This window comes from Equus caballus, chromosome 28, assembly GCF_041296265.1.
Source record: "Equus caballus isolate H_3958 breed thoroughbred chromosome 28, TB-T2T, whole genome shotgun sequence".
Lineage (NCBI taxonomy): Eukaryota > Metazoa > Chordata > Mammalia > Perissodactyla > Equidae > Equus > Equus caballus.
In genome coordinates, this window is record NC_091711.1 from 47758237 (window position 1) to 47774356 (window position 16120).

At 53.1% G+C, this 16120-nt stretch overlaps 1 protein-coding gene across 2 annotated transcripts in view; it reads right to left on the reverse strand.

Moving 5' to 3' along the window:
• CELSR1 (cadherin EGF LAG seven-pass G-type receptor 1) overlaps positions 1-16120 on the reverse strand; it is a 148099-nt gene that overhangs the window by 56794 nt on the left and 75185 nt on the right. For both annotated transcript variants that reach the window (XM_023631339.2, XM_023631340.2), the window contains exons 4-5: positions 10023-10138; positions 9537-9625 (exon numbers count right to left, since the gene is read on the reverse strand). In XM_023631339.2, the coding sequence (XP_023487107.1) occupies positions 9537-9625; positions 10023-10138 (205 nt within the window). The remainder of the gene's footprint in view (positions 1-9536; positions 9626-10022; positions 10139-16120) is intronic.

A 16120-nucleotide genomic window follows, 5' to 3' on the forward strand; every position in this document is an offset into this window, starting at 1 on the left:
AATGACAAAGTTACTCTGGGCTACGAGGATTTACAGGTCACAGGTGCTCTTTTCAAAAAGCCTCCTGAGATGAAGGGAGAAAGGCTCACAAGAGACGTGCACGCACCCTCACACACTTGTGCAGTCTCACTCACGTGTGTGCACATTCACACACTGGCCCCCCCGTTTGTGCACACACACACACGCTCCTGCAAAGCCCCAGCCTTCTCCAGCTGGGATCCTAACAAGCCCTTCTCTGTCCCCAGAGTCTGGACAGCAGCGCAGAGACCCCCAGGGACCCTCAGCTTCTCTGGCCCCTCACAGACCCCCAGGGTCTGGCCCTCGCTCCATCTCTTTTCTGACCAGCCTCCCCATCCCCCGCCAAGCCGTCCATAGGCCTTGAGGGTGACGTGCTGGCATCCTGTGACAAAGTGAAATGGGGGCTGAATTGGTTGGGAGAAAGCACAGAGGGGCTGGAAAAAGCAAAGGGGAAGGTGGGGAGAGGGACATCTCAGCAGGAGGGCACATGGCAGCCCTCGGATCTGAGTTCCACGGCTTGGTCCAGCCCAGCCCAGCCCCCACTGCCTCACTCTGGGCCTCAGTTTCCTCCACCTCGGAGGGCGGACGTGAGGACCTCAGCCATGACTGTCCACGTCCCAGGGTGGGAGCAGAGGCGAGGAAAGGCAGCCAGCCTTGGCGGGCAAGGACTGCATTTCATTTCAAAGCATTAGAGGGTCGAGCCGGGACAGACGGGGTGTGAGGCGGCCGCCAGGTGGAGGAGAGAGGCCGCCGCCAGACGGGGAGCCGGGCGTGAGGTCGCTGCGCCCCAGGCCTCCAGGCGACTTTCCATCACAGGCCGGAACAACGGCCCCAGGGCGGGGCTGCGTTCGTCCCTCAGAATAATATGTTTCCAGAGCAGGTGACTTTGCCATCTGACGAGGCCGTGTTTTGGAAAGGAAGCAGTGGCTGTGTTCCAGCTCCCAGCCGCCAGCAGCCCCGGCGCCCTCGCCTCTCCCACGGAGGCCGCTCATCAGGCTCTTCTCATGGCCCCGCTCATCGCCAAGGGAGGTGCGGAACATTCCAGGCCCCAGATGAAGGCTAATTCGGTTGCAGATATTACCCTCTGACCCGACAGGTGAAGGGAATGGGGCTGGTCATGGGAGCGCGGGTATTCCATATTACTGACTACCCACCGGGGCAGACACAGCAGAGGCTGTTCCGTCCCCAAGAGGTGGCCGGGTAAGCAGAACACAAAACGACTCACGCTCTAGACTGGGGCCTCGGGTTCTAACGGGGTGAACCTGTACAGCAGGAAACAAGCACGGCAGGGACATCCCCCCCACTCTCCTCTGAGGCAAGTTTCCATCTGCAACTCTGTCGGCGGGAAAAGCAAAGCTAAGGAGACCACAGTGCAGAGCGTGGGGACAATGACACGCCCCGCTGACTGTCTCTTTCATCACAAAGGTTTGATGGACTTCACAAAAGCTTACCCTAACTTTAAAAAAGTTTAGCTTCCTTATCTTGTACCTTCTTTAAGTCAAATGATTTTTTAAATAGAAAATTTAACAGAAGAAAGTGAAAATGGTTCATCATCCCATCACCCAGATGACTCCTGCTGTGTTCTTTAATAAATGTGAAACACGTAAAACATCGCAGAAAGGTATAAAAGGAACACGAAGGCCGCTTCCTTTCCCATCAACCTTATTGCCAAAGGGATCCACCGAATGGGAGACTGTTTACAAAAAGAGCCACGATAATGCCTCCTGTCAGAATCATGAGGAATGATAAATATCTGATATTTTAAGACAGCACATTTTGGGGTGGTTTATGACCTAGCAACAGCTATCTGATCCATGCTGTTGATGGGTTTGTTTTTTTTTTTTTTGGAGGGAGGATACCCTTCAGAAAAAGTCATGGGTACGCCAGCACACATTTGTAGTGTATATCTTTCAAAGTTCCTTGAATTAAGCTTTTTATTTTGAGATCATTTTAGATGTATGTGAAATTGTAAAAAATAACAGAGATCCAACATACCCTTACCCAATGGTCCACCAATGGTAAACATCCTGCAATAGCCGGTGCAGTCAGGATGCAGAACATTCCATCACCACCAGAACCCCACATGTTGCTCTTTCACAGCCACACCCACTCCCTCCAGCCCCCACCCCAACCCCAGCAACTACTCATCTGTTCTCCAGTTCTACCATTTTGTCATGTCAAGAATGTTATACAAATGGAATCCTACGGTACAGAAGCATGTGAGATTGGCTGTTCCTGCTCAGCGACTTCTCTTTTGCATGTATTAACAGTTCACTTCTAATCACTGAGCAGCATTCCAAGTTCCGTAGTATGGAGGTACCATGGTCTGTTTAGCCGTTCACCCACTGAGGTCATCTGGGTTGTTTCCAGTTTGGGGCTGTTAAGAAAATATCTGCTGTGAACATTTGTGTCCAGTTTTCTGTGTGGACAGGGGTCATGTCTATATTTATGAGAGATATTGGCCTGTTTTCTTTTTTTTGCACTGTCTTCACCTGGTTTTGGTATTAAGGTAATACATCACAAAACGAACTGGGAAGTGTTCTTTCCTCTTCTAGGTTCTGGAAGAGAATGTATAGAATTGATGTAATTCCTTAAACATTTGGTAGAATTCTCCAGTGAAGCCATCTGAGCCTGGAGATTTCATTTTTGGGAGTTTTAAAAATACAAATTCAATTTCCTTATTAGTAATACGGTCATTCAAATTATTTCATATTGGGTGATTATGGTAATTTGTTTTTTGAGGAACTGAGAACTTATTCCTGATATTGGTAACCTGTGTCTTCTCTTTCTTTTCTTGTCAGTCTTGCTAGAAGTATGTCAATGTTATTGATCTTTCCAAAGCTCTTTGTTTCATAGATTTTTCTCTGTTATTTTCCTGTTTGAAATTTCACTGGTTTCTGCTATCTTTATTGTTTCCTTCCTCCTACCTGCTTTGGGTTTATTTTGCTCTTCTTTTTGGAGGTTCTTGAGGTGGGAGATTAGATTACTGATTTGAGAATTTTCCTCTTTTCTAACCTAAGTATTTGGTGCTATGAATTTCCCTCTCAGCACTGCTTTAGCTGCATCCCCCATATTTCAGTACTTTGTATTTTCATTCCCTTTAAATTTTTAAAAATTTTAAACAAACTTCCTTCCTATTCCCCTCCCTCCCTTTTCTGAATGATTGAATGCTTCAGTCAAATCTCCATTATGGCCTCTTGTTCCCAACACCTATTAGAGTCATCCAGCAGAGTCCAGGCAACTAAGGCAGCAGCTCACACAAGGCTGAAGCTGCTTGAGAAGGATGGAGGGGAAGGCAGGGCCAAGGGCAAGCCAGGAGGCAATGGACTGGTGGGATGGGAAGTTGTTTAAATAATGATGGATTGAAAAAATAAATAACTATATTAAGGGTAATGGGAACAAGGTTTCTCGTGGATAAAGAGTTACAGATATGGAAGGGGAAAAAACTAGAATGAATTCTGTAGTGTTGGAATGAAATTCAAGGTTTTCAATAAGTAGAGATAGGAAGAAATGAATTTCAGTAGGTGTATGTATGTATATATGCATGTGCACACATATCTATACACACATATATATGCATACATACATGTGTCCTAGCTCTGCCTGATGAGAGACACTGGGAGTGACACACGCCAGTAGCAATGAGCACACCTAGCACCTGGATCTTGGTTTCTAAATACCATTCTTTACTAAAAGAATCCAGGGTTCTGTGGATAAATGGCTGACTCCAGGGCTGGGGCAGAAAAAGTATAAAATAAGCCTGGCAGGTCTTATTGTGCCAAAAAGTAAAGAAAAGCTAATAAAAATGATGGGGGTATATCCAAGGGACAGAGCTATATAGCTGGCTCTTATACCTTTGTCCTTTTAGCCAAATCTGAGATATGGGCCAAACTGGAAACAACCTGAGCATTAAATTAATGACAATAATAGATTATAGCCCATTGAATAAAATAGGAATTCATGAAGCCACACTGACATAAACAAACAGGGAAGATTTTACTTCTTTCTGCTTGTTTGAGCAGAAAGCCAACTGGTGGACGTAGAGTGATGGATGGAACTGGAAAACAGCTGACATTCACCACGGTAACAACGGATACAGGTAGGTTCATTGAGGGAGGCCAAAACTCAGGGGTGAAAGATGATGAGACGGAGCTGGTGTGGGGAGAAGGATAAAGCAAATGGGGAAATTGGGGAATCTGGGTGAAGGGTATAGGAGTTCTTGTTTTAATCCTGCAACTTTTCTGAAAGTTTGAAATTAGGCTCTTACAAACATACACCCTACAACCCGTCCGTCAGCAGGTTTTCCTCATCTATTGACAATATTCTTGGAGATCTTTCCACCTGGACACACACAGCTCTACCTCGTTATCCTTCATCGCTGCGTGACACTCCAGTGTATGGATGACCCTATATTCTAGTAAATAATTTCTAAGTTAGTTTCTGTACTTTGGATTCTACGGGAGAACTATGCACCCACTTTTATAAAAACGGACAATTATAAATGCTTCCATTCTCAGTTTTGGAAAAAAGCATATTTTTATCACCCTCCGCTAACAGTCATTTTCCACCTTTCAGGACACACACCCAAGGACAGGCTCTTTGGGTTCTATTACAGACAAAGAACACAGCCACACAGATTTGCCTTCACCTGGCCCAGTGTGTGATGCAGGGGTGGGGAGGGGCGAGGTAGCGCAGGCATCTCTGTTCCTCCCAGGGCCCTCCCCCTCTCCTCCCTCCCTCTCCATCTCTGTCTCCCCGTCCTCACTCTGGAACACGAGCTCCTAGGGGAACAGATTTTTATCCCCTTTGTCCTCTGCATATCCCTATACCCAGAATAGTGCCTGGCATGCAGTAGGCACTCAATAAATGCTCCGTGTGTTAATTAATGAACAAAGGCATGAAGGAAGGACTGTAGGGAGTGAGGGAGGCCAGGCAGCCCCCAGAATCTTGTCTCAGGCTGATCCTTCTGGGTTCCTCCAGACCTGCTGTGGTTAAACAGTATGCGGTCTCCTGGAACACTCGCTGAAGCAGAGGGAGAGCCCTGACCCCGGGTGTGGCGGGGATCACATTCCTCTGCACCAGCCCATGTGTAGCCCACTTCCCTTGGGACCTCTGGAGTTTAATGTGTGACAGAGACCCAAGAGATTACGAACGACGTGAACAAACACGGTGTCCAAAGTGCGGCCGGAGTGGAGCGGTTTCTAATGACACCCCACACCCGTGGTACCTTTCCCCGAGGTCACAGAAATGTGAAGCGCACGGATGCTCTGCTCAGTTGGAGGCAGAGGAGGCTGACGCTTGAGGGGAGAGGCTCAGTTCAGCCAGAGCTCTCACTTTCTTCATGGAAATGCTTTCAGCACTGTACCAACATCAACCCACATCATCTCAGAATCACCCCGAACCAGACAGGCCAGGCCCACCAATGGCCCACACAGCCAGCCTGGCCACGAGGGGCTCCACTGCGGGCAATCGCCGCCAGTGCAGTAATGTCCCCTGGCAAGGCGCCTCTGGGGACATCTGACAGCAAGTGGAGACATTTTCGGCTGTCACAACTGGAGAGAGCTACTGGCATCTAATGGACAGAGATCAGGGAGGCTGCTCAACACTCTACAGTGCACAGGACAGGCCCTGCAATGAAGAAGGATCTGTCCCCAGATGCCAACAGTGCCGAGGTGGAGAAACCCTGCTTAACCCACTCACCTCCTCCTGGATGCCTTCCTTCACGACACGTCAAGATCCCCGGAGATCCGGCCCCGCCTGACCCCCGTCATCGCCCACCCTCTCTCCGAGCAAACCCCATGCCCTGAGTGGGTCCAACTGCCCGGCATGTCCCAGTCAGGCACACACCGCCCCGGCCCCTGCCCCTGCCCCACCCGTTCACATCACCCCGGACTGTAGGGAGGTCGTGCCACAGCCGGCACGAGGGGTCCCTGTTTCCTTGGGATTTTATGAAACACCCCCTTGATGACATGTCTGTGCCCCCAATCCCTGGCAGGGAGCCTCTACCCTCCCTGCACTGCTGTGTGCCGAACTATTCAGACACACATTGTTAATTAAAAATCCCAGGTGAGGGCCGGCCTTGTGGCACAGCAGTTAAGTTTGCACGTTCCGCTTTTCGGCGGCCCGGGGTTCACAGGTTCAGATTCTGGGTGCGGACATGGCACCACTTGTCAAGCCATGCTGTGGCAGGTGTCCCACATATAAAGTAGAGGAAGATGGGCACAGATGTTAGCTCAGGGCCAGGCTTCCTCAGGAAAAAAAGAGGAGGATTGTCAACAGATGTTAACTCAGGGCTAATCTTCCTCAAATTAAAAAAAGAAAATCCCAGGTGAGGTGGGCAGAGTGGGCAGCATGCTCAGGAAAGCCTGCTGCCCCGGGGAGTGGGGCCTCCCCATGTTCAGGTCCAGCAGGTTCCGCCGCCTTAGGACCAGAGACAGCACGGGCGACAAGACAGAGACGGGAGAGCCGAGTGACTCATCCCGGACGGGTCATTTTCAGTCTTGCTTTCACCTCCTATCATTCTGGCGGCATCCTGGCTTCAGGCTGGCTCCTCTAAATGTGCTTACGACCCCCCCCCCGAGCCTGCCCGCCAAGCGCATGACGTCTCTGCATCTGGAGAAGCAAGAGCCTCCGGCACAGGGACAGAAAGTCACATGGAGACAGCACAGCCCTCCTAGGGGACCAACAGACGGCATCTCTGTGAATATTTCCCTATTGTGGAACCGAGGCAAACCACAGAACGAGGCCGCAGATCTAAGTGTAAGCTGCTGGGTTTCCTCCACTGAATAACCTCGGGCAAGAGAGGAAACAGCTGGGCTGTGGAGCGGAAAGGCCTCACCCTGCCCCAGGGCCTCGCTCGGCTGGAAGGCAGGCCCTGGAGGCCGAAGCAGGGGTGGCAGTGCACCGCCAACACCACTGCTCGTGTTCTCCCCGAGGGAGGCTCCTCCTTCCTCCTGGGGCGCTCTGCAGTGGCGAGTTCACTCCCCAGTGCTACCTGGAGGGTCGCTGTGAGCAGGTAGGCCCTTGGCTGGCACTCCCTGCATGCAGAGTGATGGCCGAAGATGACACCTGGGCCAGGGGGACCAAGCCAGGGGTCTTGTCCCAGCTCAACTGCACACACTGTCGCTTGGGCCAGATGCTGCTGGAGAATGCTGTGTGCAGGTGCTCCGACGGGGAGACCCAGGCCGACTCAGCCCCATGGCCCAGAGCCCCACCCCCGGCCCTGGGAGGCGTGTTTCCACCCCAGCAGGAAGGAGTATGCACTGCGGGCCCTTTCTTGGCTTCCCTGACGTGGAACACGGGTCCCACAGGGTCCTCTGACCCATCCCGACTGGCCTGCCCTCTGCCGGAGGCTCAGCCTCCAGGCCACACACCCCTCCGGGGACCGTGGATCCCTGGTGTCCAGCTTGCGGCCTGAAGAGTGCAGCAGGAAGGGCCAGAGGCTGAGCGCGCCGGCTGAGAGGCGGGAATGGCTGGACTGCAGGTAGAATGTTCTTGCAAGGCGGCAGCTAAGTGCTCTGGAGCACAGGGCAGGCGAGAGCTCCACTCTGGCGCTTACTTTTCCTTCTCTCTACTTGACGGCAAGTGCAACGTCCCTACAAAAGCCTGGATGTGTCTGGGCCAGAAACCCCTGATCCTGGTCCCCCCATGCTTGAGCCAGGAATGGTCAGCCTTGCAGGAGCTCTGCTCCCAACATGGGTCCCGGTGGGTCTTGTGGATGAGGGAGAGCCATCTGGACAACGTGAACAGAGAGACTGGGGCAGGCGGCCCCTTCCGTCCGTCCGCCCTGCTGCCTGCGGCAGATTCGGGCCCTGACGTTAGATAGAACAGTCCCTGAGCTCAGAGGGACTGTGCCCCGTGCTGTGGGGACACAGAGGTGCACAGGATGTGGCCCTGCCCCGGGGGCTCCTGACTCTCCAGGACACGGGCACTGTCTCCTGACCTGTGCCCAGGAGAACGCTGCTGTCCCCCGGGGCCACATCGTGAGAGGCCGGCTGGAAGGAGAGACTTTCTCCAGCGGCGGGGAGAGAAATGGCAAAAATGATACGACCTAGGGTGAAGTTGGAGGGGCCCGAGGGACACCCCAAGAGGTAGGAAGCCATTCTCCTGAGCAGCCAAATCAGGTATGAGAGGCCCATGGGGTATCAACTGAGGAGAACACGTCATGTAGGTGAAGGCGCCGCGGAGAGAAAAAACCAACTGTGCGACCTCCCGCGAGCCCCCCGAGATTAGACGGGAGCACAGGCTCTGAGGAGCCGACCTGCACTGCTGCTTCTGCACGGCCACGTGAGGCCGTCCCCAGGAGAGCAGCAGGCGGGTGTAGCTCTCACTGGCTGACCCGTGTCCCAGAAAGCCAGGGGGCCCCACTAAGGAGAAGATGCCAGTGCCTGAGACAGGGCAGTTACAGCTAATACACCTGTATCCGCGGAGGTCTGTTGTCAGCCACTGAGCCCCGACCCCACTGCCCTGCTGGCTCACATACCCCTTCATCAAGCAATCGGGCACGGCCCCCAGCCCGGAGATGTACAGACCCCGTTCCCAGGCACTGTGAACGTTCTGTCCTTAGTCCTCAAAATCCAGAGAAGAGCACTCAGCCCCCACGTCGCTTGAGATCTGCAAGCCAGACCCTTCCAGAACTCTCCTACGCCCTCCCGGCGAATAAGGTGCAGAGTTCCACGCACGCTCAGAACCTGCCTGGCCCCAGCCCCGGGGCAGAGATTGCTGCTGGGGGCCCATGTGGGACGACCCCAAGGAGGCAGAGGGATGGCGGATGACAGACTGGGGAAAGAGTGAGAGGGAGGGGCCTGGTGGCCAGCAGGACCTCAGGCCCAGGCGGTGGGAGGCGGCCGCCAATCACTGGTCTGTCCACAGCTGAACTGCAGTAGATGTGAGAGGCAGGGTGCATCTCCCAGAGAGGCCCCTCGTCCGCCAGCCAAGCTCAAGCCCAAGCCCTGAAGGCCTTCGGGGAGCTGTGGCCAAGCTCCGAGGGTGCCCTGGAGTTTCCCAGGAGGGAGAAAAGTCGTTGGCAAAACCACAACAATGGAAAATGGGGCGTTCTGATGCAAAAACCAAGAAGCCAAATTACAAGTCAATAAACAGCAAAATAAAACAAAAACAAAAATGCCCACACCTTCACGGCATTTCCTCCAGGACCCTCCCGACTCTCCAGTTACATCCAGGTACGAGTGGACGGTTTTGGCTCTCGAGTTGTGTTAGAATAGCCTGGAATTTTAGCCACCAGTAATGACTCGGGCCAAGGCAGCTGCAATGAATAAGCTCTTTCTGGGTCCTTCCCCTGGTGTAGGGTGACTCTGGGGTCCCTGTGTCTCCCTGCCCAGCGCTCCCTGGGGGAGTATTCCTGCCCTGGCACAGGGCTTCGGTATATTTACACAGACCCTCAACAAATGCTCGTTTCCTAAAAAAGTTTCTCAATCAGCATATTTTTTTTAAATTTCAGAGTATAAACGTCCCAAGACAGAAAAGCCACCAGGGCTTTCGTGAAGAGCACCCCATCCTACCTTGTTGTAATACTGCACCTGCACCGAGTGCCACCGCCCGTCACTCACGCCCCCAGGAACCTGCGGCGCCACCATTGTCGTGGTCTCACCTGAGGGGAGAGGGGTGAGCCAGAGAGAACACAGGTCAACAGACCACTAAGGCTGAACGTCCTTTTGACAGTCTGGACAAATGTTCTTTTCCACCAACTGGAATAACATGTTTGACTTGTAAATGTTTTTAATCTACCAATGTACCACACTGCATTGATTCCCCAATCTTTGGAAACATGAGCTGTGTCTTCCGTATTTTCAGCATTATAAGTAATACCGCAATGAGCATCTTTGTGCATCGTGCAATTCTCCCACAGGACGGATTCCCAGACGTAGAACCCGGGGAGCAGTGCGTCAGCGGGCTGGAAGGTGCCGCACAGGATTAGGGTGAGCTGGACCCACTGAGCGCCTGTCACGTGCTCCAAGAGCGGCTCCTTCCCACAGGGAAGGCCCTACCTGCTGAGAAGGTGAGCTGCACCTGCTCGTCCACGATCTCCAGGGCAATGAAGTCGTGCTTCTCGTTGAAGCGGCCGTTATAAAGCAGCAGGGCGTTCCTCTCCTGGGTGGCAAACCTGCGGGGCCGAGCGGAAGGACGTCACACAGTGAGTGACCCTGGCACAGAAGGTTTGCAGGCGGCGGGCGCAGAAACGAGGGGCTGCCCAGACTCGACAAGCCCAGCCAGCGGAGGGTGAGAGCCAGGGGCGCACGCAAGAAAGACTCTGGCCCCGGGCACTCATTTTTCTCCTCAGGAGTTGACAGCCCATAAAACCTGATTAACGATGCTCTTTGCTAGAAGTAGCAGGCCAGATTCCATGGGGGAATTTGGTTTCCACGGCGTATACAATGTGAAAAGATTACATTTGCACAAGGTTCTAGGAGGACGACACAGCCGCTATATTAGAGAGATTTGGACGGAAAACTCAAGTAGCACATCTTCTGCTATGGGAAGTAAATGCCCCACGTATGTATGCCAGGGCACCGGGATGCAGCAGCTTCTTGTGCAAGGGGGCTGGGGTTGATGGACCACCTCAGGGCCCCTTGTCTCCACTACCACATTCCAGCCACACTGTGTACTTTTGCTCCCAAACACTACACTCTTCTCTGCCCTGGGGCCTTTGTACCTGCTGCTCAGGAATGACGTTCCCTGGCTCTGTGGATCTCTCAGGGGTCACTCCAATTGCACTTTCCCTAACTCATTTTATCTAAATTGTGCCCCACCCCATCAGTCTATTACATCACTCAGTTTATCCTGCGTGTTTATTTGTTAGAATGTGTGATCCTTAAGGGGCGACATTATCACTCTCATTCACTGCTGCCTCCCGGAGCCCAAAACAGGGTCCGGTCCACGTAACACTTAATAATGACGTGCTGAATAAACGAAGGAGTGAGTGAATGAACAGAGGCATGAAAATGAACATACATGTCAGGCTCTAAGCTTTCAAAGAGTGAAAATCCACTTACTCCGACAAGAGATAAACCTCAGAAACCCTTCTCCACCCACACGGTCCTGAGGAAGTGGCTCCATTAGACCCAAGGGTCCCTGACAGGGGGTCCTTAGACTCCCCAACAGCCGTGGTCACAGAGAACCCGGCAAACCTCCTGAATGAATTCGGGACTACTTCCTGAGCTGGCTGGCTGTCTCTCTCATCAGAGATTAAGTGGGGGAAATTCCTTCTTTTGATTCAAGGTTGGTTTATCCGTTTTCATGCACCAAGAGTCTGTCGGCACCAGCCTCAGGCATCTGCCCCTTTTCTTTGAGTTACACAAACTCCAGACTTTGAATCCCCTCTGTTTAGAAAGCAGCAAGAACCGATGACAAACTCTCGAGAAAAAATACCCGCATGGCCAAGTGGGCGCTTCGAGCGCGGAGGGAGCAGCAGAGGAAGAGCGCTGAAGCAAGCCTGGGGCCAACTCTACGCCGGGCTTCTCCCCAGCCTCACGGGCCAGCCCTGCTGCTGTCCGGGGGGCCTCACTGTTGTGGGTGAGGGCGTGGAATGCCCTGGATACCACCCTCGGGGCAGGCACCCGTCCACGCTGGGGACGGAGAGCTAAGAAGGGACCCTGGGCCAAGGGGAGGGTCCGAGCAGCACAAGTAAAAAGAGGAAAGGCCAGAAACAGAACCGAGGCTCGGGGAGGGGGCCAGGCTGGCGGGGAGAACAAAGGCCGGGCGGGGAGGGGAGGAGCGGCAGCTGGGAACGCGGAGCCTGCTCGGCAACCAGAAACCAGAAAGAGGAGACGCGGCCGGCCGCGAAAGAACCGGTGGGAACAAAAGCCGTGGCGGGTGCCCCGGCCCACCTTTCTCACGGTGGGGCCCCTCGGAGGAACGGAGGCCCCCGCACCTTCCAGGCCCCACCCCAAAGCAACCACAGCCCCCAAGCTGTAGCTGTTCCTCTGTCGAAATCCTGAGAGGGTTTCTTATGATTCTGCTTTTGAAGTCGTTCCCTGTAAAACGGCCACTGATTCAGCGGTGGCCCTGACGCCTTAGCCATCGCCACGCGTACCAGAAATCACCCATAAATTGCTGCCAAATGCAATCGTCTAAAAATACTGGATTTGACGAGGAAGTGGACATAACGTGACTTTACGTGGATGTGTAATTAAACACTACTTTTTACTTTCTCTAGAGTCTGGGGCCCACAGACTCCCTTCTCTGGTTTCCGGCAGGTTTGCCAGGGGCCTGCCTGCCTCCGGCCCCAGGCCTGCTGGTCACCTTCTAGGTCAGCCTCCCACGGGGACCCCTCCTGCAGCTTATTCGCTGTACCACATGTGATGGAGACACAGGACCGAAAACACAGGATGCCTGTGATTTGGGAGTTGGGCACCCACAGAAGCCCACTGTTTTAAACATCAAGTCACACGGGACACAGCGTGGCCAGAGATCCCATGGGGGAGCCTCACTTTTGGAGGCTGTGCCCATGGGGCGGCCTTCTGAGTGCAGGGCTGGGGGCAGAGGCCAGGGACCCTGCGTTCCAAGCAGGCAGAGCTCCAGAACGCAGGGCCTGGCATACAGGGCCCAGTGCTCGACGGCCTGTGTTAAGGGGTGACACCGCTTGCCCATGCTACAGCCAGAGGAACGGGAGCTGCCATCGGCGCCAGGTGCTTCCTCCACACCCCGAGCCCTCAGGCACGCCCTGGGAAGGGACCCTCATCAGCCATTTCACAGAGCAGTGGAGCCAAGGTGCAAACGTGGACGACAACCCGAAAACAGTGGGCCTCCACGCGGCCCAAACCTCAGAACCGATTCCAGTCAAACGCTGCTGCCTCCTGGAGAGCCAAGCAGAGCTGCGTCTCCCACCTACCCTCTTCCCAGGCCCCTGGGAAGGGGTATGGCTCTAAGGATCAGAGAGAGAGCCAGGAGACAGGCCCAGGGGCACACGGGCTCCACGGATGGGCCACTCTAACTATTTCATTAAAGCTGGCTCACAGGGAAACTCAGGAAGATGGACGGAACCATGGGAAATGCCTACAAATCAGGACAAGCAGGCCCTGGGCAAACCCGGGGGTTCCACCTGGCAGCCTTGAGACCTTGGACAAATTTCCCAACCTCTCTGTGCCTCAGTTTCCTCTCCTATAAGATAGGGATGAGAGCAGTACCCAGCTCCCAGGTTCCTGTGGGAAGGAAATGGATCCGACATGTGGGTGCCAGGCCAGGCTCAGCAGAAAACCCGTGTGCTGTCGCTGCATGGTCCACACTGAACCCGGTGCTGAGTGGGGCAGAGCCCAGAGGTGTTTCACTGGACACCAGTCACTCCAAATGAGAGGACGCCATCTGCACTCAATGCTGACGCCCACGCCCAAGAATTTACTGTGGGGCTGGAGCAGACCACGGTGGGCAGGTCCAGGTGCTGCCCGGGTGGCCGCAGGGGTCTGCCCACCTCTGCAGAGGCCCCAGCAGACACCCCAGGCCACTCAGAATGCCCAGAGTGTTCGCCCTCTGCAACTCAACCCCCCTCTCACCCTCCACTGAGCCAAAGAGGCCTGCCCTGGGAGAGCGCGAGGCCCCGGCCGACTCGGAGGCCACAGGTGGGGAACAGCAGGCACTTGTACCTTGTTGGCACGGAACTACCAGCCGGCCACCCAGTGACCCCTGGGCGACTAGGCTGTTGGAACATGGGACAAAAAGCCCCTAAGGAGCTTCAGGCCAGTGGGTAGACAGGCAAGGACAGAGAGCTGGACCTCAATATGGTGACGATGACAGGCACAGTCACCAGGAGCTTGAAGTCAAGAAACATGAGCCGGGGTCCCCTGTGGTCACTTAAGGTTTCCAAAGGATGTGCATCTGCTCTGGAGACTTTAGCACAACCCGTCTGACACCCAGGACAAAAGCCAGGATCAGGAATTCTGGCGTGCGTTCCTACCCCAATCAACGAGCCTGCCTGGAGGCCCGTTCAGAGTGAGAAGGTCTGAGCCACAATGCAGAAATCCCGCGGATGATTCAAGCCCCCATGTTAACGGAGTGCCCCCATCAGGACCTTTGTGCCGCAGTCCAGGCAGACAGTGGCCTGAGCCTGCGAGCAAGGATGTCAGGGGCTGAAGGCTGCAAACAAGCAGACAGTGACCCGACTGTCCAGCTTGAGTGGGAACGTAAGCGTCACTTGGCCTGGGTCAGGGGGCTTCCTGGAGGAAGCAGTGGGAGTTGGGCGGTCAGGAGCCGGTGGGGAAACAGCCTGTGTGAGGCTAGGCAGGTCCAGAGTCCATGAGGAAGTGAGGGCGGCCACATTACAGGGCACAAGGTGCCAGAATCAGGGGTCACCAGCCGTCAGGCCATAAAGGGCCCCATGCCCTAAGAAGTTTGGACTGGACAGCCATATGCAAAGAATGACAGTGGATCACTATCTTACACCACACACAAAAATTAACTCAAAATGGATTAAAGACTTGAAGGTACAACTTGAACCCATAAAACTCCTAGAAGAAAATATAGGGAGGACACTCTTTGACATCAATCTTAGCAGCATCTTTTCGAATAGGACGTCTACTTGGACAAGGGAAACAAAAGAAAAAATAAACAATGGGACTACATCAGACTCAAAAGATCCTGCAAGGCAAAGGAAACAGGAACAAAATGAAAAGACAACCCACCAACTGGGAGAAAATATTTGCAAATCATATATCCGACAAGCGATTAATTTCCAAAATACATAAAGACCTCAAATAACTCAACAACAAAAAAACAACCCGATCAAAAAATGGGCAGAAAATATAAACAGACATTTTTCCAAAGAAGATATACAGATGGCCAAGAGGGATATGAAAAGATCTTCAATATCACTAGTCATTAGGGAAATGCAAATCAAAACTACAATGAGATATCACCTTACAGCTGTTAGAATGGCTCTAATTACCAAGACAAAAAACAACAAATGTTGGAGAGGTTGTGGAGAAGACGGAACCCTCATACACTGCTGGTGAGAATGCAAACTGGTGCAGCCACTATGGAAAACAGTACAGAGATGTCTCAAAGAATTAAAAATAGAAATACTCTATGACCCAGCTATCCCACTACTGGGTATTTATCCAAAGAACTTGAAATCAACAATTCAATCAACAATCAACAATTATGCACCACTATGTTCACTGCAGCATTGTTCACAACAGCCAAGACGTGGAAGCAACCCACGTGTCCATCACCGGATGAATGGGTAAAGAAGATGTGGTATATCCATACAACGGAACAGTACTCAACCATAAAGAAAGACAAAATCGTCCCATTTGCAACAACATGAATGGTCCTTGAGGGTGTTATGTTAAGCAAAATAAGCAAGACACAGAAAGACAAACACCGTATGATTTTACTCACATGTGGAAGATAAACAAACACGTGGACAAAGAGAACAGATTAGTGGTTACTGGGGGAAGGGGGTTGCTAGGTGGGCGTAAAGGGTAAAGGGGTCCATATGTACGGTGACTGACAAATAATAACATACAACTGAAATTTCACAATGCTATAAACTGTTATGACCTCAATAAAATAAAAAAATAAAACTAAAAAAAAAGAAGTTTGGGTTTTAACCTGGGCGGCCAGCAGGCCTGGCAGGACTGTCACACAGGGACCAACCTGACTCAGGCTGAAAGCAGACGACACCAGTGCTGTCACACCATTGCCACCAGGGAGAGAGGACGGTGGCAGGAGCCAAGGTGCTGGAGACTGGGACAGGGAGAAGTGGCCAGACATGGGAGACACGGGGACGAGAGACTCATGGGACCTGACTGAGATTGAGCGTTAGGGGAGCGGACAAGGAGGGCCCCACTGCCTCGGGCCACCCCACAGATAGGGCCCGAGAGATGGCGACAGAGATGAGGGGCTCTTCCCAGATCTGCTGAGTATGAGGCGCCCAGGGGACGTCAAGGCAGAGATGTCAGCGGGCGTGAACATACGCATTTCAACATCCCAGGCCTGCAGAGCTGGCTTTTGCAGTTTATCGGGGCGTAACCGTGCACCCCCCACCCAGAGTCTCCACACTGCTGCCTGTTGTGTGAGCTCTGAGGAATCAGGGCTTCCCTCCTCCAGCACGGACATCGAGGGTCCCTCCTGCTCGACTTTAAGGTCCCTA